Genomic DNA, 25,847 nt, shown 5'->3' on the forward strand with positions numbered 1-25,847 from the left:
CCGGAAGTGACATCATTAAGTAGGAAGTGATGTCATGAAGAAGACAATGGTCAGAAATAAGCACTTTGTTCTCACACAGAAACTCATTGGCTGCAAATGACAGAAGTGAAAATCTGCAAATCTTGTTCATAATTTCAAGATATGTGCAAGCCCAATTATCAGGTTGGGAGAGCCCAATTATGATGGGGGTCAGTGAAATTGTTTCCGGGGCTGCATCTGGCCTGTGAGCCTTATGTTTGACAGCCCGGTCTAGTATGACCTAGCAATGAAATCCAGGGTAGAGGCATGCAGATAGTGGGTGGGAAGATTCTAAATTGTTCCTAATTCTTTTTCTGTGGAATAAAGTCAATTAAGAAGAGATTGCAACAGACAGGCCTGCTGGTGGACCATCAAAATCTGTAACAAGGAAAGGGTTATTGTTCAGTCTTAAAGCACAAGGTTTGCATGTAGAAGTTCATTTGCTGGCACCTCCAGGGAGGGAAAAGAAAGACCCTGGTCTGAAATACTGTAGAGGCAAGGTCAGAATACTAAGGTAGACAAGGTCATACAAGGTCAAGAATACTAAGGACCAATGGTTCTGACTTGTAGAAGGACCAATGGTTCTGACTTGGTATAAAGCAGCTTTCTAACCAACTTCTTGTGCAACAGAGACAGTGGATTGACTTAGCTGCCATCACCTCTCAACTTTCTTGCACTTAAGTGAATATAGTCATGCATTCACACTGGCAAATTTAATATGGTTTGAGAGCATAACCAGTTTTGGAAGCCAATGCTCCATTGCAATCCCCTGGCGCATAGGCCCAGTTCTGACTGAGGTTCTAAACATGGGTCAGGGCTATACCAGTTCTGACTGCAGGAAGGGGTTGAACATTCCTCCCTACCCATATTTTTTTTTTTTTTTAAAAAGGTCTCTAACCTGCTCCACAACCCAAGACGCTCAGGCTGCAATCCTATCCACACTTACCTGGGAGTAAGCTCCATTGACTATAATGGAACTTACTTCTGAGTTGATATGCATAGGATTGGGCTCTCAGCCCTTTCCCTCCACAACCATCATAGTGATGGCGAGCATTTTGCTAGTTAATAATATATACCAGGCAATGCAGAATGTTCCAATAATAACATTCAGCTTGGACACAGTTCAGCTCTGGAATGTTTTATGATACAGTTTTTGCAGCTATAAATAGTAAAGAACAAAGTTGGAACAAATGGGAAAGGAAAGAAGATGCATGTGTCGCATCACCTAATATAATTTCCTCTGGCTTTCTGCAGTTGAATCTTGAATTGCAGGTCCCCAGAAACAGACCAGGCCCCCCTCATCTACAGGACCAGCACATAGAATACAAAGACATTTTGGCCCCTGTAGGGCTTCAATCGCTTTGACTCTCAGATTCAATTGGCAAGCAAGCTCCACTTCAAATAGGTACCAACAGAAATGGCAGGACTTTCCAAGGTCTGATGATTTAGTGAGATGTTTCACACATAGCAACAACAACAAAAAAATGTGTAGAAGACTAGCAAAAGTGGCAAACTGCAGGAGCTCGGCTGTTTGCAGGGCAATTATAACTATCTTGCGAACTGCAGGAGCTCAGCTTTTTACAGGGCACTTAGCAGCTATCTGATTTTTGAACAGGGGCTTGAAGCAATTAGTTCTCTGATCTATCAATCTGTTTTCATTGGAGGTTCTTTGGGATCCCACCAGAAATTAGGTCACTACCCACCAAGTGGGTCCTGAGAAATGTTGAGTTAAGCTAAGCTAATTATGATAAATCTGTTTCCTTCTTCCTGTACTCCATCTCAAGATCATTACAGATGGTCAGCTTTGGGGGCTATTACATCATCTCCAGATATCTCTCTCCCCCCCTTTTGCTTTGCTCAACATCCTAATGAAAAGTTCTCTAATGAAAAGTCCTTGAGAGCTTGAAAACTTGTTGAAGATTTTTTTTTTTTTTGGTCCTAATAAAGATATGACTAGGTAAAGTTTTTTGAGTGTTTTCTAATGGAACAATACATCTATTTAAATTTCTTTTGTGATAGATCAGGGATGTCAAACTTGTTGCATACAGCAAGCCGAAGTTAGCATTATGGTGCCTGCTTAGGGCCAAAAGTGATATCATTAAGCAGGATATGACATCATTAAGCAGATGATGGTGTTCTCACATAGAAACTCATTAGCTGCACATGACAGAAAAGAAAATGTGCAAATCTTATTGATAAGTTCAAGATATGAGAGAACTCGATTATCAAGCTGGGAGAGCTCAATTAAATTGGAGGCGGAAAATTGCTTTTGGGGGCCACATTCGGCCCATAGGCCTTATGTTTGATACCCCTGAGAAAGATAGTACATCAAAGTACTACAGTTTGGAAAATGCATTATGCAGAGGTTGTTTCTACCTCCTTCCATGCCACATGATGGTCATCCAATGAAACTAATGGATGGGAGAGTTAGCACAGAGAAAAGAGACCTAACGGAGAATTAGTCTGAGGAATGCACTGCCACAAGATCTGGTGATGGACCCTAGCTTGAATGGCTTTAAAGGGGGATTGGACAAATTCATGCAGGACAAGTATACTGATGGCAGCTAGTCATTGAAGTGCAACTTCTGGGTTTGGCATCGGTGTGTCTCCAAGCACCAGTTTCAGATGACCAATGGTGGGAGAGAAATTTGCCTTTCTTTCCTGCTTGGACGGTAGGGGGTTTCCCAGAGGCAACTGGTGGATCATGGTGAGAAACAGGGTCAGGACTAAATGTGCCTCTGGCTTCTCTTATGTACCTAAGGTATGGACTGTCCATAACTTGAAATATACCAAGTGTGTCAGATCTGTAGCTTCAGACTGAGTCACTGCTTCCGTGCTTCTTTTGCAGAGTGGGCACTCCTGCGGCTTCAGTCCTTTGCTGAGTGAAGCAAACCTATTTCTGGAGTCGATATTTTACAGAGTTGATGTGCTTTTATCAGGGCAGGAGTGAGCAACATGCAGGCCCCACCAAAGTTACCGGAGGATTCTCAGAGAGGCATCAGGAGAAACCATTGCTCCCTGAAAAGCGCATGTTTGCGAGCACATCAGCCTGACTTTTTGTCAGTGTAGCTCCTTTGAGTCTGAAGTTTGCTGCTGAATTATTCAGTATTGATTCAAGGAATGGAAAATAAAAGGCTTTTGTCACTTTCAACCCCCCCACCCCGCCGTTGTATTTGCGTTCGCCTCTTTCGTCTCCTGTCCCAAGCCATAAACTGTTAAGTGAGAAGAATAAACTAAATAGGCTTGCTTTAAAAAAAAAAAATCAGGAAATGTCTGCCTATTAAACTGGGTCCAATCCTATTTAGCACATTGCCAATTACATATGTTTATATCTTTACCTTGGGCACCATAACGCTGGCAAATGAAAACGGCAGCACCGAGTCTGCACATTGCCTTGCCTTGTGCAGTCACCTAACATCCTTGCCTTATTTCATCAGAGTCTTTGTGAATTCTGCCGTTGTCTTCAGCGGAAAAATTGGTGACATCTGATGCACCGCAGACTGCCTCGCACATCTGCCACTGAGTTGTAAATGCATGCAGAGGAGACTCCAAACAAAAAGAAGTTCTACATCAAGGAACGGGGGGAAAAAAACAACACAAAAGAAAAGAAGAGAAAGAAAGTTCTATCTCGTTCATCAAGTCGGTGGGGAAAAGCAATAGACAGTGTCGCACGACAGATAGTTCCAGAACAGAATGAGGTTGCCAATCATTAGGCAGCCCATAGCCTCAGCCGTCACAGAGCTTCTGAAACTTGAAGAAAACACTTTGGGAGATAATCTGAGCATACCCTGTCATGTAGCTATCACCATCTATGAGTGGAAGCAAACAGAATCATGGAATACAAAGATGAATGAAAACGGACTTTCAAAAGCATGGGGTCTTGGCAATGTGGTATAAAATTGTGCAACAGCTGTAATTTTTGCAATTATTATATCACCATCTGCATGTAAGTTGCTTTGCATAGATTGAGAAGACCAGCCCTTGCCCCAAAGAGCAGTGATTTTCAACCTCTGTTCATTTCATGACACACTGAGAAGGTACTAAAATTATCAAGGCACACCGTCAGTCTTTTGACAATTGATAAGGCACATGCTGTTGGGGAAGGGTTCACATCTCCTAATGCCCCTACTAATAAATGACCCTCCCTCAAACTCCCGTGGCACACCTGCAGACCATTCGCAGCACACCAGTGTGCCATGGCACAGTGGTTGAAGATGGCTGCCAAAGAGATTACAGTCTAGAGGAACACAAGGGAGATAACAGAGAAAGGGGAGAGAGATGGAGAAGGAGACAAGGGAACATATATGATTTTTTTCCCCGAGATAAATAATCCAATCCCAGATTATTATTTTTTGTGTACCCCAAAATGAACTTTTTTAAAGACAGATGCTGTTTTCCATTTATTGGATGCACACCAGCAAATGCTAATGAAGCCATCCATTGAGATAATAATAATAACAACTAGGTATTTATATACCGCCTTTCTAGTCATCAGATTACTCCTCTGACTTTATTCAAGGTGGTTTACATAGGCAGGCGTTCCTAAATCCCTCAAGGAAATTTTTACAATCATAGAGGTTCTCTCTTTCAAGAACCAACAACATTTCAGAAGGGCTGCTAGCGTGCCTTGCCATGTCTGAACCCTATCAGCCGGCAGCAGGGTTTTGCTGCCAGCTGATTGGCTGGCTGGCCTGAAGGGGCAGGACAACTGGGCTGGTTCTAGCGCACAGGCGCTAGACTTAGCTCAGTCCGGTCGCTTCCAGGAACAGACTGAGCTAAGTCTAGCGCCTGCGCGCTAGAACCAGCCCAGTTGTCCCGCCCCTTCAGGCCAGCTAGCCAATCAGCTGGCAGCAAAACCCTGCTGCCGGCTGATAGGGTTCAGGCATGGCAATAATTGCTAGCACGCCATACAGGTGCACTAGCAGCCCTTCTTGCTCACACCAAGAGCAGGTGGAATCACTCAGCTCGACTTTTCAGCTGCTTCAAGGTCTTGCCATTCGCAGCCGTTCAGGGACTGATGAACTGGTGACCTTCTGATGTCATCTTCAGGCTAACGGAGGCTCTACCCTCTAGACCAGAACTCCTGCCCTCCTGAGATGAATATTGATATCCAGTGGTTTGTTCTGGAAGCATTCATGTTTCATACATATACTACTCTAAAATTTCATTTCCTAAAAAATTCAGTGTACTTGGGCTGCAATCCTAGACACACTAAACTGAGAGTAAATTCCTTTAAACTCAGTGGGACTTACTCCTGAGCTGGCAAGCACAGGATGGCAGCATTACTTTTCCTTATTGGACAAGCCCCAATGAACTCAGTGTGACTTGCCTTTTGAATAGAACTGGGTTCTAATTCCTTAATCTATCTATTGATGGGCAGTCGAATTCTATCCCGTCAGTCTGTAGCATGCAGCACCACCAATGGAGCATGTGCTGAATGCTGTGGTGGGGGAGGCAATCGGGAGGTCTGGGAGAGATAAGTAAACAGTATTCTTTACTTCCCAGTAGGCTGCCTAGTTGCCAGTGGATCTTCTTGGACCCATGCCAGCTAGTTTGCTGTCATAAATCTGAGGAGAGGCATGGGGGAAAAGGCCAGAAAAATGGAATAGCATCCCTATATCTGCTGCTGATATCAGGATGCACCCCTTCCACCCTGCCTGACCCACTCCCTGCCCATTCCTCTCCCACCACCACCTTATCTGCACCAGCATGGAGTCTCAGACCATTTGCAGCCCCAAAGTGCACAGCAGCAGCACGCTTTTCATGATGCCATTGTGGTACTCCTGGCTGTAAGTCTCAATTGATATGCAATCCAGGGCACAATCCTAACCAGGTCAGAAATAAGTCCTATTTTGTTCAATGGGGCTAACTCTCAGGAAAATGTGGTTAGGATTGCAGCCCTAGTCTAGCAAACCAATACATTTCTATACCCCATTCCAGTAATCTTGTTGAAGGTGTTTTCAGTCCTAAAACATCAGATTTCAGAGAATTTCAGCTTCCACTGGTATCTGTCGACAGTGCGAGAATTCACTGGGATCTATGCTCAAGAATGTGTATTGTGGATTAAAGACTTAGCCCCAGACATGCAAATAGGAGATCTAGACATGGAGATAAATCATGTGGGATGGAGTTCCTGGGGCTATATCCTTTTTTCAGATTGCAAGTGAGGGAGCCATTTTAACAACCGGCCTTCCACCCACAGTCTGAAATAGGACTGGATTAGGATTGCATAGACACAGAAATGCTCTTAAATAGCTCTCTCTCTCTCTCTCTCTCATGCGCGCGCACACACACACACACAGAGAGAGAGAGAGAGAGAGAGAGATGCACACAGAAACCAAAGGCCAGCCCAAGCCTGTTGGGCCTGCGGATAGTAAGCCTGTGCCAGCTGAGTCAGGCTGGCACGGGTCTAGGGAAAGGCATGGGGTGGGCAGGTGGCAGTCAGGCCCGTGGGTGGGTAGTGGGTGAGCAGGGGGTGGGGCCAGTCCTGGGCAGCCCGGAGCAGCTCCAGGCTGCTTAGATCTATGCCAGCTCTTGAAGTGGCACAGATCTGAGTAACCCCATTGGTGCTACTGTGGCATTACCCAGGGTAAGGGGAAAGAATTTCACTTGCCCCAAGCTGCGCCGCTTTTGTCCCCAACCTGGTGCTAGATATGAGGCAGACCAGCCGTCCTCCCTGTGCCATCGCGGGTTAGGATTGGGCTGTTACGAACCTTTCATAATAAGAATGTCTTATTCCTAATCAAGTGATTGACATGCAATTGCGATGGGCATTTCACATGGCTAGTCATTTGCGTGTAACAATACCGGTGAGTCCCAAGGCAGACTGAAACACTGACCGTGACGCTTCCTGTTTACATGTGCAAATCAATGTGCAATTGTTGTTGGCAACCTTCAGTCTCGAAAGACTCTGGTATCGCGCTCTGAATGGTGGTTCTGGAACAGCATCTAGTGTGGCTGAAAAGGCCAATTCAGGAGTGACAATCCCTTCCACACTGGGAGCAAGTGCAGTCTGTCCCTGGTCTGTCTCCCTGGCTATGGGCCTTCCTTCTTTGCCTCTTTGCCTCAGTCGGTTGGCCAAGTGTCTCTTCCAACTGGGAAAGGCCATGCTGCACAGCCTGCCTCCAAGCGGGCCGCTCAGAGGCCAGGGTTTCCCACTTGTTGAGGTCCACTCCTAAGGCCTTCAGATCCCTCTCACAGATGTTCGTGTATCACAGCTGTGGTCTACCTGTAGGGTGCTTTCCTTGCACGAGTTCTCCATAGAGGAGATCCTTAGGGATCCGGCCATCATCCATTCTCACGACATGACCGAGCCAACGCAGGCATCTCTGTTTCAGCAGTGCATACATGCTAGGGATTCCAGCACGTTCCAGGACTGTGTAGTTTGGAACTTTGTCCTGCCAGGTGATGCCGAGAATGCGTCGGAGGCAGTGCACGTGGAAAGCATTCAGTTTCCTCTCCAGTTGTGAGCGAAGAGTATGCTGCCATGAATTTCTGACATGTGCTGGAAGCCTGGTCACCTGCCCAGCAAGCACCATCGCTTGAGTATAGGATGTCCCTTTTCGTGGCTATATACTGCACAAAGTTTCTGAAATATGAACATGTCTATAAAAAGAAACTGCTCCGGTGATGACTCTACGGCCACATGCTGGTGGGTAAGAACAAGCTCTTCTTGTTAAATTGTCACGTTCTCCTAGGTAGATTATTTCGGAGTATGGTTCTCTGAGTGCATTATAGTTCATGCCATCAAAGCTACAGTACTAAATACTCAAGTTATATTAGCCAGAATAGCAGCTGCACTGAAACAATTAAGGTTCTTTCAACATTTCAAAAGGTCTGCCTCGCATTATCCGTATCCCAGATTTCTCGCACTTCTCTTGTTGCAGAGGCCATCGTGTGGAAGGCTGCTTATGGATCGATTCCAATGGGTTCAATATTTGACATAATTTGTTTATAAGAATCGGGGATTATGAGATGTTAAACGCCTCCTGCATGGTGCAGCCGAATGCCCTGAGCATCCAATTAAGTGCATTAGCTTGTCGTTAGCCTTGCAGATAGCTAATGGCTTAAAACAAGCATCGAAAACTCGGGGCAGCGTTTATTCCCGGTTTCTGCGCCACATGCGCATGTATTTGCGCACAGAAACATGGAGCTTTGCACATGGACGTCAGAGCTTTTAACATCCCAGTCTGCAGAGAGCCTTGTTTCTTGGTTCATGCCAACAGGGTGGGATAACAGAGTGGAAAGCATTTGGAATTGAGTCGGAGCAGCATACCGTTCTGGAGGGTAGAAAGCCACTTTTAATAGATTTTAATCTTTCCAGGTCATTTGTTTTTTCATCTTGCACAGGCAGCCCACCAGCCATGTTGCGTGTCACCTGCCAGGTACCTGACAATCCGTCTGGTTTTGCACCGCATGGCTGGCAGGCTCCAATTGGTTTCATGCATTGCAAGTGATGCAGAATGCATGCTTAACTGGCGTTCTTGCTTTTTATAAGAAAATCCACGGGGTTTGTTTTGTTTTTAGATTTTTTATGTATTGTAAATTGTTTTTAATGATTGTTTTTAATGTTGTATTTTTAAAGTGTTTGTAAGCCGCCTTGTGTGCCCGTTGGGCAAAAAGGCGGGGTATAAATTAATAAAATAATAATAATAATCCTGATGTCCTGCACATCTCTCCTTTTTGGCCTCCAAACAGCCATGCCTCTTCTGATTAAGACTGCAGTGCACGGAGGCATCGACTCTTTTCTCCACCCTGTTTCCACCAGAAAGTGCACCCCCGAGCAGCCATTTGCAGTAAAAATGTAACAAGTTCAGTATAACATGATGTCTCATTCCTTTGCGGTATACACTTGTGCTGCAACCAGCATCGAGTTCCTTATGTGGAGGGTGCCAGGTGTCAAATCCCTGGGGTAAAATGTGGGGTACAAATGAATGAGTAGAGCATGCAGTCAGAGACATGCCCCTTGCCTTGCTCCCACCATCCATATGTCATATTTGCACAGTATTTACATAATTCAGTGTCTTGGAAAAGGGATGGTCCCAGGTTGCCTATATAAGAGCATTTGTACATAGGTTTAGTGCAAAAGTACAGGTGGCAAGTAGACATGATCCAAACACACACACACACATGCACCCATGAAACCAAGAAAGACAACAGATGAGTTGGGCTGCCCATCACTGTCTGCCCACTTGCGTCCACTGTTCTTCCAGCTCCTTCCACTCACTGCATTGCAAAAGGAAGAGGCAGGTAGAGCAGAAGGGGAAGTGTGGAGGTGAGGAGTATGGCAGGCTACAGAGAGACTCTCTAGCCCACCTCTCTACTCTCTAGCCTCTCTAGAGAGCATCTAGCCCAACTCCACACATCCTCTTTCTTTTCTAATAGGGGGAATGGGAGGAGCAAAAGATGGCACATTAACAGGTTGCTGCAGGAAGCATTTGACATGCCACATGACAGGCGCCAGAAGGTCCTGGGCACACCTGTTTATTATTTACCCAGGTGGATGGCTGGTACAGGACTCAGGCATAGAGTAACCAAGAATTGAAAATGCATGTAAGAACCTGGTCTTAGGCAAACTTTTCTCAAGAGGGGTGTCCCTTCAAGCATGTTAGTTGCACCCCCCCCCCATGAAAAGAGAAAAAAACTGTTGATTTTTTTTAAAGCTCATGGAGGGGGGGAGAGAGAGATGCTGTCAATAAGTACAAGGGAATTATCAATTCAGGAAGAGATCCAACATCTCCTTCCTTGGAAGCAAATTTTATTCTCTTCCATCTGTTCGGCAGAGTGCTAAAAACTATAAAGAAGTCCCAGAAAATTAATGGGAAAAAATATGGCAGCCACGCGGGGGAGCAAGCGCTGTTCACAACCCTTTCAGAAAATGGATACATCTGTGTGTTTTGTCTTTTTAAATCTCGCCTCTTTCTTCCCCTTTGTATTTACTAATGTATTTGAATAATGGCTGGAATTAAAGGGAGATAGAAAACTTTAATGATGCCATAATGCACGGTAGCATGAGATTTAAACTGATGGCGAAGTTGAGCTCCCCCTTTTCCCTCCCTGTGTTCCTCTAATCTCCAGTCCTACTGAGGAAACTGGCACACATATGGTGTTTAAGATCACACATCCTTCTGATAGCCCTGCAGTAACAGGATGAAGGCAAGACATGAGTGGCTAGCTGCCTTAACTCAAAATCTGCTTTCTTTTGTCAGTTTAAGTGCATGATGGAGAGACTCTCTATCCCAGTTTAAATTCATTTGGGGAATTTTGTATAGCGGGGGGGGGGGGGAAGTCTGGTGTTCTGTCTCTGTGTGTGCGTCTGTTTCGGTGTGTTTTGTTAAGACCTGCAAAGCATGTTAACACACACTCCTGTGCCACTGATAGAAAGCAGATTTTTACTTGCTCAGTAAATAGATGGCAAATCCTCAACCATCATAAACTGTCAGCACTCTTGCTGAAATGTGATTGAATCAGGGACTTTGAACCAAGTCTTATTATAGATTTGAGAAATGCAAAATGTGAAATTGAAAACCAAACAAACTGAATCTCTCTCTCTCTCTCTCTCTCTCTCTCCCTCCCCTTTGCCGTCCTAGGGGTTGTCCTGTCCCAATTTGTCCTATCCTGCCAAGCACGCCAATTTGTCCCGTCCAAATATCCCAACTCCCTTCTAATGCCCGCTTTTTGGCTAATTAACACCCTCCTTTTCCAAGAAACAACAGCTGTGGTGTGCAAAGGAATGAACACAGAACTCCTTATCTATAGCAATTAACAAGAATTTATTGCTACAAACACAGACACTCCCTGCAAGTCCTCTTGTCCAGAGGCTTTCCCTCCCCAAAACTCCACTTAACTCAGTGGGTGAAGGTCTGAAGCCTCCAGTCCAAGTCCACAGTTCAATCTCCAAAGCAGTCCAATCTTCCCAGTCCAATCTTCCCAATAGCAGTCCAATGCAGCAGAGTGTGTTTCCAGCAGAGTCTCAGCAGTCCCTTCCTCTATCTTCTCCAGAAGAGTGTCTCCTCCAGCAGGGTCCTGGAAGTCCTCTCCTCTGTGTGTCCTCCAGCAGAGTTCTGGCAGTCCCCTTCTCCCAGTGTGAGTCCATCCGGGTGTCCCTCTGGGTCAGGGTCCTCCCTCTGGTCAGCGTCCCACTTTGGTCAGCCCTTTGCTCCTTCTGAAGCTGCCTTTTATCCTGCAGCCCCTTGTTAAGTCCAAATGCAGCTCAGCTGTGAGCTACCTCGTTAGCTCGGGTCCCATCAAGGTCAAATGAAGCTCAGGTGTCCAACCAGGTCTCCATTGGCCTGGATTGATTACAGCTGTAGAGCCAGCCCTGCCCTTCCCAGAGCTGTCAACCAGCTGCCAAAACAGGGAATCGCTGTCAACACCACATCATCCACCTGATTATCTTCTGATCTTCCATTACAGGGGTTTTGATTTTTTTTAATTAGCCCAACCTCAGTCTTTGCCAATAAGCAATAGAAGATAGGTATTGACATGAATGAACGTGTGCAAATTATAAAAGAGGATGTTTGAACAGTGGCAACCCTATACCAGGATTTGAGATAAGATTTGATGCAGCCCAAGTTGGGACACTAATGTCGGAAATGCTGAGTTCCAATCCTGCTTGATTATGACGCTCACTGGGAAACTTATAGTCTCCATGTGCCTAACTGCCTGCTTGCTCCCTCCCCCTCTCTCTGCAAAAACTACCAAAGTAGGTTGTTAGGTAGGTAGGTTGCTCTGACATCCTGGGAGGAAGAAGGTTGGAATAAAAATATAAGAAATACTCATCATTTTTAATTTGCCCTTCCCAGAAAGCCTTGAGTTGGAGTGTTTCTGAAATTCTAATTTAACTTTCTCTCCAGATTTTGGAGTTCCAAATTACCCTCTTTTGTTTCTGAAGTGGAACAAATTCATAAGAAGAGCCCAGTTGAATCAGGTCAAAGGCCCATCTAGTCCAGCTTCCTGTATCTCACAGTGGCCCACCAAATGCTTCAGGGAACAGAAGAGACAACAGACACAACCTGCTTCCTGGTGCCCTCCCCTGCATCTGGCAATCAGAGGCAGCCTACCTCTACCTTGCACATACCTACCATGACTTGTAACCCATGATGAACTTTTCCTCCAGAAATTTCTCCAATCCCCTCTTAAAGGCATCCAGGCAAGATGCCATCACTACTTCCTGTGGCAAGGAATTCCACAGATTAATTACACGCTGGGTAAAGAAATACACTGCTCAAAACAATAAAGGGAACACTTAAACAACACAATGTCACTCCAAGTCGATCACACTTCTGTGAAATCAAACTGTCCACCTAGGAAGCCACACCGATTGACAATCAAGTTCACATGCTGTTGCACAAATGGAGTAGACAACAGGTGGAAATCATAGGCAAGTAACAAGACACCCCCAATAAAGGAGTGGTTCTGTTCTGCAGGTGGTGACCACAGACCACTTTGCAGTCCCTATGCTTTCTGGCTGATGTTTGGGTGACCTTTGAATGCTGGCGGTGCTGTCACTCTACTGGTAGCATGAGGCGGAGTCCGCAACCCACACAAGTGGCTCAGGTAGTGCAGCTCATCCAGGATGGCACATCAATGCGAGCTGTGGCAAGAAGGTTTGCTGTGTCTGTCAGTGTGGTGTCCAGAGCATGGAGGCGCTACCAGGAGACAGGCCAGTACACCAGGAGACGTGGAGGAGGCCATAGGAGGGCAACAATCCAGCATCAGGACCGCTACCTCCGCCTTCGTGCCAGGAGGAACAGGAGGAGCACTGCCAGAGCCCTGCAAAATGACCTCCAGCAGGCTACAAATGTGCATGTGTCTGCTCAAACGGTCAGAAACAGACTCCATGAGGGTAGTATGAGGGCCCGACGTCCACAGGTGGGGGTTGTGCTGACAGCCCGACACCGTGCAGGACGTTTGGCATTTGCCAGAGAACACCAAGATTGGCAACCTCGCCACTGGCGCCCCGTGCTCTTCACAGATGAAAGCAGGTTCACATGGAGCACATGTGACAGACGCGACAGAGTCTGGAGATAGCAGGGAGAACGTTCTGCTGCCTGCAACATCCTCCAGCATGACCGGTTTGGCAGTGGGTCAGTAATGGTGTGGGGTGGCATTTCTTTGGGGGGCCGCACAGCCCTCCATGTGCTCGCCAGAGGTAGCCTGACTGCCATTAGGTACCGAGATGAGATCCTCAGACCCCTTGTGAGGATCTCATATACTGGCGCAGTTGGCCCTGGGTTCCTCCTAATGCAGGACAATGCTAGACCTCATGTGGCTGGAGTGTGTCAGCAGTTCCTGCAAGATGAAGGCATTGATGCTATGGACTGGCCCGCCCGTTCCCCAGACTTGAATGCAATTGAGCACATCTGGGACATCATGTCTCGCTCCATCCACCAGCGCCATGTTGCACCACAGACTGTCCAGGAGTTGGCGGATGCTTTAGTCCAGGTCTGGGAGGCAATCCCTCAGGAGACTATCTGCCACCTCATCAGGAGCATGCCCAGGCGTTGTAGGGAGGTCATACAGGCACGTGCAGGCCACACACACTACTGAGCCTCATTTTGACTTGCTTTATGGACATTACATTGAAGTTGGATCAGCCTGTAGTGTGTTTTTCCACTTTAATTTTGAGTATGACACCAAACCCAGACCTCCATGGGTTAATAAATGTGATTTCCATTGATGATTGTTATGTGATTTTGTTGTCAGCACATTCAACTATGTCAGGAACAAAGTATTTAATAGGAATGTTTCGTTCATTCAGATCTCGGATGTGTTGTTTAAGTGTTCCCTTTATTGTTTTGAGCAGTGTATTTTCTTTTGTCTGTCCTAACTCTCCCAACACTCAACTTTCGTAGATGCCCCCTGATTCTGGTATTTATTTGGAACTCTCCACTGTTCTGCCTCCCCCCGCAAAAAAAAAAAAAGGTATTTGTACAGAATGGTGTGCATATCTGTTTGCCCCAGCTCTTAGTTCCTTCCCTTTGATGTGCATTGGTGCATTGATAAAACACTGAAAAAGAAATGATGCAATCGTAGCATGTTTGGGCTTGATTTTTTTTTCTTTCCTTCCTGGTGTTCTACAAATGTGCAAGAGTCGATGTGAGCATTAATGCTCATATCTGTGCTCAAAAAAACAACAACGAAATCCTAGGCTTTCCTGAAGCATTTTGTCAATGCAAGGATGGAGGAAAGGATGCAAATTAAATGAATTAGGCTGCAATCCTATCCATACCTACCTGGGAGTAAGAGACATGCATAGGATTGAGCTCTTAGGTTGCAATCTTGTACACACTTACCTGAGAGTAAGTCCCATTGAAGCCAATGAGACTTACTTCTGAGTAGACATACTGTTCTGTTAATTTGGTCAATGAACTGAAGAAATGAAAAGCTTGGATAAATTCTTGTTGCATTCCAATTCCAGGGATGGAAAATATGTACATATGTAGTAAGTCAACCTTTTCACCACGACTCAGGTTGGCTTACAAGAAAATGTGAAACAGACCCCAATATTAAAACAATGAGATCAGCAGCAAGTTATATGACTGAGACAGTAAAACAGAGAGAACTCAAGTCAGATTATCAGGAGATACATTATAAAGGACTTCCAGAAGCCTGATGGAAAAGCCTGACCTTCAGCTGTTAATGGAGATTCTGCACCATCCACACCTCCAGAGGAAGAAAATTCTATACCATAAGTTCTCCCACCATTCCCTTTTGCAAATAGCCATCTGCCAGGCTTCCAATGGTGGTGTGACATTCAAGGGGATCTCCTTAAAATACTGTTCAATGTGGGAAAATTTCATGTGAGAAAAGGCAATCCTTCCTCTGACTTGGCCTTTGTCTTGAACTTCAAAGACAATGACCAACAACTTCAAGTGCACCCGAAAATGGACTGGCAACCAACACAACTGGGATATCAGAGGCACCCCATGATCATAAAGCCTTCCCCCCCATCAGAATCCTTGCAGCTATCAGTTGAAGTTTCCAAAGGGTCTCCAAAGACAACCCAGCATAGATTCCATGATAGGAATATAACCAAGAGGTAACTAAGGCATAGGTAAGATATTCTTCTTGTTAAACTGGAATCCAGGAGACATGAAATATAGGACAAAGAGGAGCCATGGAGCTAGAACACAACAGGGTAGATCTTGACATGCAATCAAACCTTCCCCATACAGACATTGTGGGGGTCAACAAGAAATGCGATGAGCTTCCTAAATTGGAAAAAAGTAAATAGTAGAAAATATTATAAATGCCAGAGCCAAGACGATGCTGTGGTTTAGGAGTTGGACTTAGGCCTGGAAGATCCATATTTCAAATCCCCGCTCAGCCATGACGCTTTCTAAGCCAGCCTGTATCTGCCTCACCTACCTCCCAAAGTTGTTGTGAGAACAAAAGGAGGTGAAGAACTATGTACACCACCCTGAGTTCCTTGGTATAAAAATGTGAAAAAAAATTAATAAATACTTCCTTACGGCAAAAAAAACTAAACTAAAAAACTGAACTGCCTTGAATGCCTCCTTCAAATCTCTGAGCAGTTAATGCGCATTGTCTTCATGTTGTCCTTACAACAACCATGTTCAGATAAATAAGTACTATTATCCCCATATTGCAGAGGAAAAAGACTGAGACTAACAGAGTGGGGCTTACCTAAAGCTACCTGGTGAGTCCATAGTGGAGGTGAGATTTGAACTGGGAAAGTCAGTTCATATCTCTGGGGAAGATTCATATCTCAGGTTCTTAGCCCCAGTGCAACATGCAATCCTGAGTGGCAGAGGAGCCAATCCAAGTCCCCTGAGCCTGCCCATCATCGCGAAAGCACCATAAAGCACTTTTGTGCCGTCATAAGGGGAGATCGGTTGGCACATGGAGGTGCGCCGGCCTCCGCACACCAATGGGCCCTGGGGAAAGGTGAGTTGTGTCAGCTGAGCTCAGCCAGCGCGAATGTCTGGGGGTGTGGGGAGGGTGGGGAGGAGGTGGAAAGGAGTCATTTTGGGGCGGGGGAGGGGGGCCAGGATCTGACACTTATGCTGGAACCTAGCCTCATTCCCGAGGTGGCCCAGAGCAGTCCAGGGCTGCTCAGATATGCACCACCTTGTCAAGTGGTGCAGATCTGAGTAGACCCATCGGGACTGCTGCTGCTGTCCCCGCGCTAAGGGGAAAAGTTTCACCTTGCCTTGGACCAAGCTTCAGACAGCCCCAAACTTGCACTGGATACAACGCAGGCCCACTGGCCTGCTGTTTCCAGCGCGAGTTAGGACTGCGCCCTAAGCAAGTTAGAAGTTCTAAGTCCCATTGGCATTAATGGGACTTCAATTAGTGCAATCAGTTAGTGTTCCCATTAATTTCAATGGTACTTATTCTGGAATTATTTTCAACAGGATACAACCCATTTGCATTCCACTACCTGCGAAGTGCATGGGGGGACGGACATCTGTTCTATTCCAAGATAACATTGCAGGTTAATGGCATGTTTACAGTATATGATTATTCCGATCAGGGCCAAATGTCTGGAGATGCTCAGATTTACCAGGGGAGCTTCCTGATTAATGCAGGAAGTCATGATCTGGAAGGGGAAAAAAAAAACAACTGATGAGAATATTTTAAAAGGCTTAAAAATAGCAAGCGGAGGAAAGGGAAACAGATAGCACTTTGTTTTGTCCTTCCTTTTACGATACTAGACCACAAAGTAGGACCATATGCAAATGATGTTATGTCATATGACAGCTACGGGGAGGTGATGCTATAAATATACCTTTCACTTTTGCATGTTGCCATAGATGGCACACTTTCCTGATCTCTGCATCTTGTTTTCCTATACCAGGTGTGCCTTTGAAAAGTCAAATGGCCTTTAGTTGTTAGCAATCTGCAGTTGCAACCTGAACGCCCCCATATGCAAGATTTTCTCTCTGAATGTTTTATCTGATGGCTTCGAGAATGTGTTGTGGCTCGAAGAGCCCAGCTTTTCCAGTGTCCCTCCCCTTTGTCCCCCCCTCCTCCATTTTATCAGTTTGTCCCTTGTCAAGCCAAGCATCTGATTCCAATCCGTCAGCCACACGAGTCTTGCAGTTTCTCCGGCACTCGCAAATTTATTTCAGCACAAGCTTTTATGGACTAGAGTCGACTTCATCAGATGCATTAAATTTCCATTGCGGTAGGTGAACTTGTGTGTGTGTGTGTGTGTGTGCGTGTGCGCTACAGATGCACACAGGGCATAAAGGAAAAAGCAAATCAACAACAACAACAAAATTTAAACCCGGAATCTCAGATAATAGGGAGTGAAAGTGGCCAAATCTAGTGACCAGCTTAACCATACAGGCAGGGCTGGCTCAAGACCTCCTGACAGACCCCTTACACCTGAAATGGCATGTCAAGTGCTGGCCCCCATACCTAAAAATGGTCCTCCCACCTTTCAATAGCTCAACACTCCCCCTCCCCTTCACATGTCCTCTTCGCCTCTGTCTCTCTCTTCCTTTTCCAATCCAGGGAATGGAAGGAGAAGGAGGTGCAGTAGAGGCAGGTAGGTGGACAGAGATGAGAACTCCCTATGATCATGCTGCCTGAGGCAACTGCTTCAGCTTGCCTTATGGATGGGCCGGTCTCTGAATACAGGATAAGTTTAGCAACAATTTGCAGTTGGAAACAGGGTGAGGGTTTTGAGATGGGCAAAAAAACTACATTTGGAAGAGAAATTGGGCTCATCAAGGACTTGTCTGCTGAACACACACACACACACACACACACATGAGGTTTAAAGCTCACATATGAGTTGGCCATCTACGGAAGTCATAACTTAAAGGGCAAGCCACATTGCTATGCGCACATGGTTCTATGCACTTGTAAAAGGACCATACATAACAAGTTCTGTCACACAGGATGATTGGTTGGACTGCCATTCATTTACCAGGCTAGCCAAGTGCCTGCTCTCACTATTCCAAAGCTATAATGTGTATTAGAGCCAATCAAAACATCACCAAGTCTTCAGCAGCAAGCTCTTGGTTTCTCCAGAAACTCTTCACCCAAATGAATATTGAAACAAGACTGGGGGTGGGGGTAGGGGAAGCTTCAGCTTGTGGTAGGAGCTAAAATATCTTTCGTCAACACTTAACACGGAGTGCAGGAGTTATGTAGATGTAACCAGATTAGCATCACAGGGTATCAGCTGCCAAGCTCCCACTTGCCATCAAAGCCACTCTGGGCAGCGACGGCAACCCACGGGGTTTGTCAAACCAAGTAGTGTCACTTGTGGGACGACCAAGTGGGAGGGGTCCCTCACACGCCGTGCTGTGGCACCTGTAGTACTTTGCCCCCTCCAGCTATGCTACTGTTTCTGAAACAGGCAAGAAAATTTACTGTTTCCCCTTTTCTTTGGCTGTTCCCTCTATGGGACTTGAACATTTAGACTTTGTGTTATTTTGGCTGATCCTAAGGGGTGTCAATGGGAGATGACGGCGAGAACAGATCACCAGGATTTGTTTTGAGATAAGCCTAGCTTGATATTGGTTTGACACACGCCTGAATTTTAAACTGTCAGTTAATAAAATGCTTCAAAATATCTCTTAATTAGGGCTGAGCTGCAGCTCTTCGTGATATTTTGAGAGCGTTTTAAGCAGTATCAAAAAATATCCCACTGGCCATGATTTTTCAGCAACGCCTAGTAAAACACTTGCCTATTCATTTGCCTCCCCTTTCGTCACTCTCAATGGGCTTTGTTTGGGCTCAGCCATGTGCTTGTGCTCAGAAACCAAACCTTTCGCAAGGCCCGTTCAGACTAGGTACACAGCATTAAATTCTCATCCCTTTTACTACACTATCCCACACTTTCTGAGAGAAACCGTGGGTCTGCTCCAAGACGCACTGCCCTCCCTCTTGATTGACTTTGCTTGTCCTTGCTGAAATGATCTCAGAGCCAAATCTGACCAGCAACATTGTGTCATCATCCCATCCACTCTACAATTCCCAGTTGGCTTAGATCACCCATACAATTAAGCCAAGAGGAATGACACAGTAGCTACAAGGCAGAGAGTGGCACTGAAAAAGATGGGGGGAGGTGACAACAGCAAAGAAGGTCAATATTTTCACAATAGTAATTAACAAATAGTTTTTATCCCCTTCATGTTAACATTGTCTTCTGCTGGCAAATGGAAAATATTCTGTCTGGTCTCTCCACCAATGATATCACTCAGGACTTGTGTCTTTTTGTACTGCTGTTTTCTTAGCATCTGATCTATGACCTTGGCTTGCTCTGGTGGGGGGAGGGCAAGACCTTGGGCAAGCAGGCAGTTTCCAGTATATGGAGATCGTCTGAAGCAATTCAAAGTTTGAGCTTGTGGTGATGGTGGTGGTTGGGGGGGGGGGTACCCTGAAGCAGATGTTTCTCTCATTTACTCTGATCTGCCTCTATTCCTGGTCTACAATTGGTAGAACTCTTCTGCCACCACAAGGACAAAGTCAGGCAGAGAGAGACCATTCTCGGAAGCCTCTCTCCCAGTTACAGAAGGAACACTGAACCGATGGAGCATAACCTAGGGTTGAAGAGGATTTGGGGCACTGCTTTGATGGAGATCAACCAACCACAAGCATAATGTTACAATGTAAAGAGGATGGATGGATGGATCGATCGATCGATCGATTTATTTATTTATTTATTTAAATGCATGTTTTGGGGGCAATAGAAAGAGGAATGCATAAAGGGAACCATCTTGGAAGATGACTTGGAAAGATCTGCCCAGGTCTTAGCAACAAAGCAAGCAGGCAATTATAGGCAAACTAAAAAGCAAAATATTTCCCTAACACATCTAAATCTCATTGTTTCATAACTGCACTTCCCTCAAGGTCACCTTAAAGAGTCCATCACACCTCTGTGATCCCCAGGAGGCAGGTGAGACCTTGATCGCACACAGATGTGACCTCTGAGGGAACCGAGTCAGAATATACCCAAACATTGTTGGTCTTGATCTTAAGAAACCTACATCCGATGATGTCATGGATCCATGCAATTGGATGTTTTATGACAACATGAACATCCACCTGCATCCCCCAACCTCATCAGATGGGTTTGGCTGCCCACTCAACTGGCCCGTGAGAATCCCAGCACATGGGCTGGTTCAAGTTATTGTCCTGGTTGGATTCAGATGAAATAAATCCACAAGGTGACCTGCTTGCCTGACATTCTCTTTCTGCCATGGCCATTGGGGTCCCTGGGGCGGGGTACAGGGAGTGAGGGCTGCATTGAGTGACGTGCACAGGGGCGGGGGTGGTGACACCTCTAGTGGCCGAACTTTTTAAAATCTTGGTATTTTTGAATAATACCACCATGTCATATATCATTTGATGCACAATTTCATGCAGAATGCAATGAAACAAATCAGGTTGAAATATCTCGAGTCTATCAAATGTTATAGCCAGAAAACCAGCGGGGGTGGGACAATGGTGTATCACCATGCCCAATATTGCCTGGGGTGATGATGATGACGATGACGATGACGATGACGATGACGACACGATGACGATGACGATGACGATGACGATGATGATGATAATAATAATAATAATAATAATAATAATAATAATAATAATAATAATAATACAGGTATTTATATACCGCCTTTCTTGGTCTTTATTCAAGACTTTATTCAAGGCGGTTTACATAGGCAGGCTAATTTAAATCCCCGTAGGGATTTTTACAATTGAGAGAAGGCTCTATCCTTCAAGAGCCACAACAATTCAGATGTTTCGTTCTGATCTGGCCTCCATCCTGGCCTCCATCCTCCCACGCTCAGAGCAGATGGAATAGCTCGTCTTCACCTTGTCAGCTGCTTCAAGGTCGCACGGTGCCAGTGGCCTCGAACTGGCGACCTTGTGGATGTTATCTTCAGGCAAATGGAGGCTCTACCCTCTAGACCAGACCTCCTGCCTGCTCACTACATGAGAGGAGGTCCATCATGGGGTCGACACACTTGCCTCCCTCACTGGGTGTCACAAACCCTAGTGGCAACATTGGCTGTGGCCCTGATTTCAAAGCGTCTCAGCAAAACCTTTTTTTTCCCTATTGAAGCTTATATTGAGGGTTTCTTGACAGAAAATGGATAGGGCAAAAGAGGGGAGGGGAGGAAGGGGAACTCAATCATCTCTCAGCTGTTCTGGTGTATTCCCATTATGGTTCTAAGACTTCTGATTACTTAAGTGATTTGCAGTTATTCCACATTGTGATTGACAATAGAGTGAAGTGTTCTGCTTTGTACTTTATTAATTTTACTCTCTTTCTCTCTCTCTTTTTGTCCTTGGATTCTATGGGAACACAACACTCTGCCTCTGTGCTATTGCTAAGGAAAACAGAAGATTTCTATTTTCTAGGCAGAAAGTGTGGATTGAATTGCTGATCTGACACTTACAGCTCCTGATTCTCTGAAGAAAAAAATGTGCTGCCACTGAAGACTCCCAGAGGGTTCAACCCTTCCTCCTTTAGCTTTTCACATGTGCAAACGAATTTCCTGGAGGAGGGATGTAGCTTCACAAGCAGAAGATGCCAGCCTCAGTCCTTGGCACCTCTTGGTAGGGTTAGGAAAGATCCATGTATGAAACTCTGGAAAGCCTCTGCCAATCAGTGTGGACAATACTGAGTGAGGTGGACCAGTGGTCTAGCTTCTCGTAAGGCAGGTCTATGTGTGTTTCAGTTCCTTTTCATTTGACTTCTCAGCTCACATTCAAGCCTACAACCAACTGTATTTGTTCTATCGCTCACCTCTAACTCTGATCTGTCCCAATTCTGCTGGGACATCTTGCAACAGCCACTCTTCACACGTTCAGCAACCTCTGGCCCACCACTGACAAAGGGGCATCACATAACCACAGCAGAATATGGAGTATGACAATAAGGAGCATGAACAATGGTGGACCTCCCCTTGAGGTGCCCTTGGACAAAGCTCCATGCAGTGGCGTAGCCAACGATCGTGTAGCCAGGTGCTAATCTCAAAATGTTTCCCCGAAAGTGATGTCACAATCGGAAGTGACATCGCACCCAGGCTTTTTAAAAAGTGAAGCTTGGGAGGAACCCGCCTCCTCCCCCCAGCAGCTCACCATCCACTTGCTCTGCTGCCTCCCCCCCCCCAGTTAGTGGCATAGCTTAGGCATCTATCTGCAACCAAGAAGATTTTGTAGCCCCCCCCCCCGCATGACAAAATCAAATTTAATGAAGTAAATAAATAAAAAAGTTATTGGTTCCATGCTGAATCATAACAACATCTCACTGGCACTCAGAACAAACAGTCTCATATGTCAGTTTGGAGTGAAGCAAATTCACTTTTTGTTCCACAAGTCAGTTGTGTTTTCATTTTCTACTTAATTGGCCATAACGTTTGATAGAAAACAGATATTCCCATGCCGTTTGTTTCATTGTACTCTGCATTAAATTACCTTTCCAATGATGTATAACATGATGGTATTATTTATTCATATCAAGATTTTCACAATTTTGGTCACTAGTATCAAGCTCAACTTGTTGCCCCCCTAAAGCTTGATGCCCGTTGCAACTGCTACCCCCTGCACCCCCTTAGCTATGCCACTGGCTCCATGAGCGCGCCCCCCCCCCATTCACCTGGACCAACACGGAGCCTTGTGGGACACCAGGATCAACAGAAGAAGCCTTATGAGGCTTCCCCATGGTCTTAAACTGTGCTTCCGGAGAACCTGTTGGCAACCTTCAGTCTCGGAAGACTATGGTATTGCGCTCTGGATGGTGGTTCTGGCACAGCGTCTAGTGTGGCTGAAAAGGCCGATTCGAGAGTGACAATCCCTTCCACACTGAGAGCAAGTGTAGTGTGTCCCTGGTCTGTCTCCCTGGCTGTGGGCCTTCCTTCTTTGCCTCTTTGCCTCTATGTCAGGAGCCTCATTAAGGCTTCCCATGCGGTACTGGAGGTGCGCAAATTCCATGCCCAGGGCATTTGCCCTGTTCAGCTAATGGAAGGTCAGTTGCTGAGCTTGATCCCAGGAGGCAGGGGAGAGTCTGACCACACACACAGTTGTGTGGTCCTCTCCATTTTAACCACTGCCAGCACATACACATGCTTTATGCAACCATTAAAACCACAAAACCTGAGTTTTATTCCAAAGCAAAAAAAGCACCCAACATGACCACTGGGCATAGAATGAATTATTGCCCTGATTAACGACAAAATATTGATTAGATGACAGTTCATTGTTAGACAGTCAAGGCATTCATAGTATCAGGTTGCCGGATGGTGGGAGAATTCAAGCCAATGACAGTGTGCCAACAACCGCATTTCGGAAAGAACAATCTTGACTTACCCGGCCAACTAGTATAGGTTCTGGTCCAGAGAACTCTTCCAGCACAAACATTTGATTCCATACCCAGCCCCTCTTGGAACGGTTCAACACTCTTTGTGCTTCACTGAGCTCACGTAGTCCTCTGCTGGATCCACTGGGTAACATTTGTGAATGATTCATTGGAGCCATGTACATAGATGGGAGAACAGTAATCCATAATATTACTAATGGAGCCCATGTTTCCATAAGCATTTCTGTGAGTCTTCCTGGCATCGTTCCACACACTAAGCAAATCGTGGCCGACAGTGAAAACTATTATTTTGCTTTCTTCCAGATCGCAGTCATCCAATACATCATGCAGCCAAGAAGATTTACTTACAGCTCCTCCATGTGTCTGGAGCACAGTAAATAGAAATAGAAATTGCTTTGATTGTAGGAACACACACTGCTTTGGGCTTTCTGGTCCTCAAAAGCGCCCTGAAAAATCAAGAAGAAAAAACTCAGTTAGCAATCAAACATATGGAAAAAAAAAGTGTGTTTTCTCAATCATCAGAACTTTATTAGGTTTTCATGTTGGGGGGGGGGGAGGCACTGAGATCAAAGCGTGCGTCCAGATCAGAAGTCTAGTTAGGAAGTTGCCTTCCTGCCTTCCAAGCCTTCACAAGTCCTTCCAAGTCTGATGGTTGCTTCACAAGTTTCAGTATCATCCACACCAGGGGTTCACAAAGTGTGTGCCACAATGCCTTAGGACAGTGGTTTCCAAACTTTTTTGACTGTTGGCTCCCTTGACCTACAGGACCATTGGCTGCGGCTTCTCATTAGGGCTACAATCCTATACATTGTATAAGGCAGCGGGTTTTTTTGCAAGGATTCCACAACTCTCCTAGCTGTTTGGGAACCACTGCCTTAGGGCATCATGGTGCACTTACGGGGTGCTGTGGGATGTACCCAGTGGCCCTCCAGTCTCTTCTCCCAAGCACTACAGGGGTGTCGTTACCCCCTAGCCAGATGTTGCCTGTGAAAGCTCATCATCTGGTCTTTAATGATATTTGGGTTCTCCAAATAGCTAAGCTGTGCTGTCAGTGCTGAAAGGGCAGCCTATTTGATAACTGGGCTCTTCCATGTCTGAAAAATATGATCAAGATCTGCATATTTTATCTTTGGTCATTTGCAGCTAATGAGTTCCTAAGTTAAAAACAAAAAACAAAAAACTGCTTGTTTCTGGTCATCACCTGCTTAATGATGTCACTTCCTATGACATCACTTTCAGCCTTCAGCAGGTGTCAAAAATGCTATTCAGCCCGCAGTATAAAACATGTTTGGAATGCCTGCTCTGGTGCATGTGTTAAGCCAACGAGATAGGCCTTTGAATGCATTAACACAAGCATACTTTATTCAAGGAATTGCATCTGGAAAAAAAAAAGAATCTGTCATTTGTGTATAGTTAACACTTCTTCCACCCCCTCCCCATGCAGTTCAGAAATTCATATATGGCTTTCCTTCTTCCCTCTCATTTATCTTCTGGCCCCTGTGAGATAGGTTAGACTGAGGACAAATGACAGGGCCCATGGTCATCAGATCATCATAGCTGAGTGGGAAGGAACTGAACACAGTTATCTCCCATCCTACACTTGATACACAAACAACTATATGACACTGGCCAGCATGTGTAGATAAATACATGTTGTATTTACAGATAAATACATGTTTGTATTTGCTATAAATGCATATCAGGTTGCAGCACAAGAAATTCAACAGAGGAAGCTAAAAGAAGCAAAAAAAACCCCCCAGCAATCAAACCTCCAAGTTTTTTTGTGGGTTCCCCCCCCCCCCAAATCTCACAGGAAGGGAAGGGAGCCCTTATCAGGCTTTTACCAGGCCCAGAGAACTGATACTCAAGCACAGAGAATAAAAACATCTCTCTCAGCCCAAAGGAAAAAAGTCTGCTTTAAAAAAAAAAGAGAGAAACAAACAAAAACCTGAATCTATTACAATCCCCATTGCTGAGGAAGAGCAAAAGAATTTTCTTACTGGAGATGCTATTTGGAGATGCTATTATGGCATTTGCCAACCACTGTATTCATTCAGGTGTTTTGTTTTGGTTTTGCTTCTCTCCCTTTTTAAAAAAATAAATAAATAAAAATCCACATCTGACAGTTTTATACTCATCTCTCTCTACTCAGAAGTGTCCAATTAAGTCCCCATTGAGCCCTCCCTAATGCATCCAGATTCATTTAGCTTTGAATTGAATCCCATCTCGCAACAGCTCCGTGGGAAAAGCTGATACTGCTGGGTGCACAAAAGTGGAATCAACCACAATAGGGAGAAGGAACAACATTTTAGACTTAAAATGGATTTTGCATTAGACCTAACGTGATGTCTTGTGTTATTTTAGGCAAGCAGATGCTAGAAGACATATATCAACTGTGGCTTCTAAATGCAACTTGACGGGGGGGAGGGGAGGATAGGAGAGGCTGGTCTGTGTCTGTGCCAAGAAACCCATTTGGCAGAAATTGCTTTCCTTTTCGTAATTGGTGTTTTCC

At 45.4% G+C, this 25,847-nt stretch overlaps 1 protein-coding gene across 2 annotated transcripts in view; it reads right to left on the minus strand.

Moving 5' to 3' along the window:
• CDH8 (cadherin 8) overlaps positions 1-23,577 on the minus strand; it is a 276,615-nt gene extending 253,038 nt beyond the window's left edge. For both annotated transcript variants that reach the window (XM_066637710.1, XM_066637709.1), the window contains exon 1: positions 23,326-23,577. In XM_066637710.1, the coding sequence (XP_066493807.1) occupies positions 23,326-23,577 (252 nt within the window). The remainder of the gene's footprint in view (positions 1-23,325) is intronic.
• Positions 23,578-25,847: the final 2,270 nt, after the last annotated feature.

The sequence above is a fragment of the Tiliqua scincoides genome, chromosome 9 (genome assembly GCF_035046505.1).
Source record: "Tiliqua scincoides isolate rTilSci1 chromosome 9, rTilSci1.hap2, whole genome shotgun sequence".
In the NCBI taxonomy this organism is placed as follows: Eukaryota; Metazoa; Chordata; class Lepidosauria; order Squamata; family Scincidae; genus Tiliqua; species Tiliqua scincoides.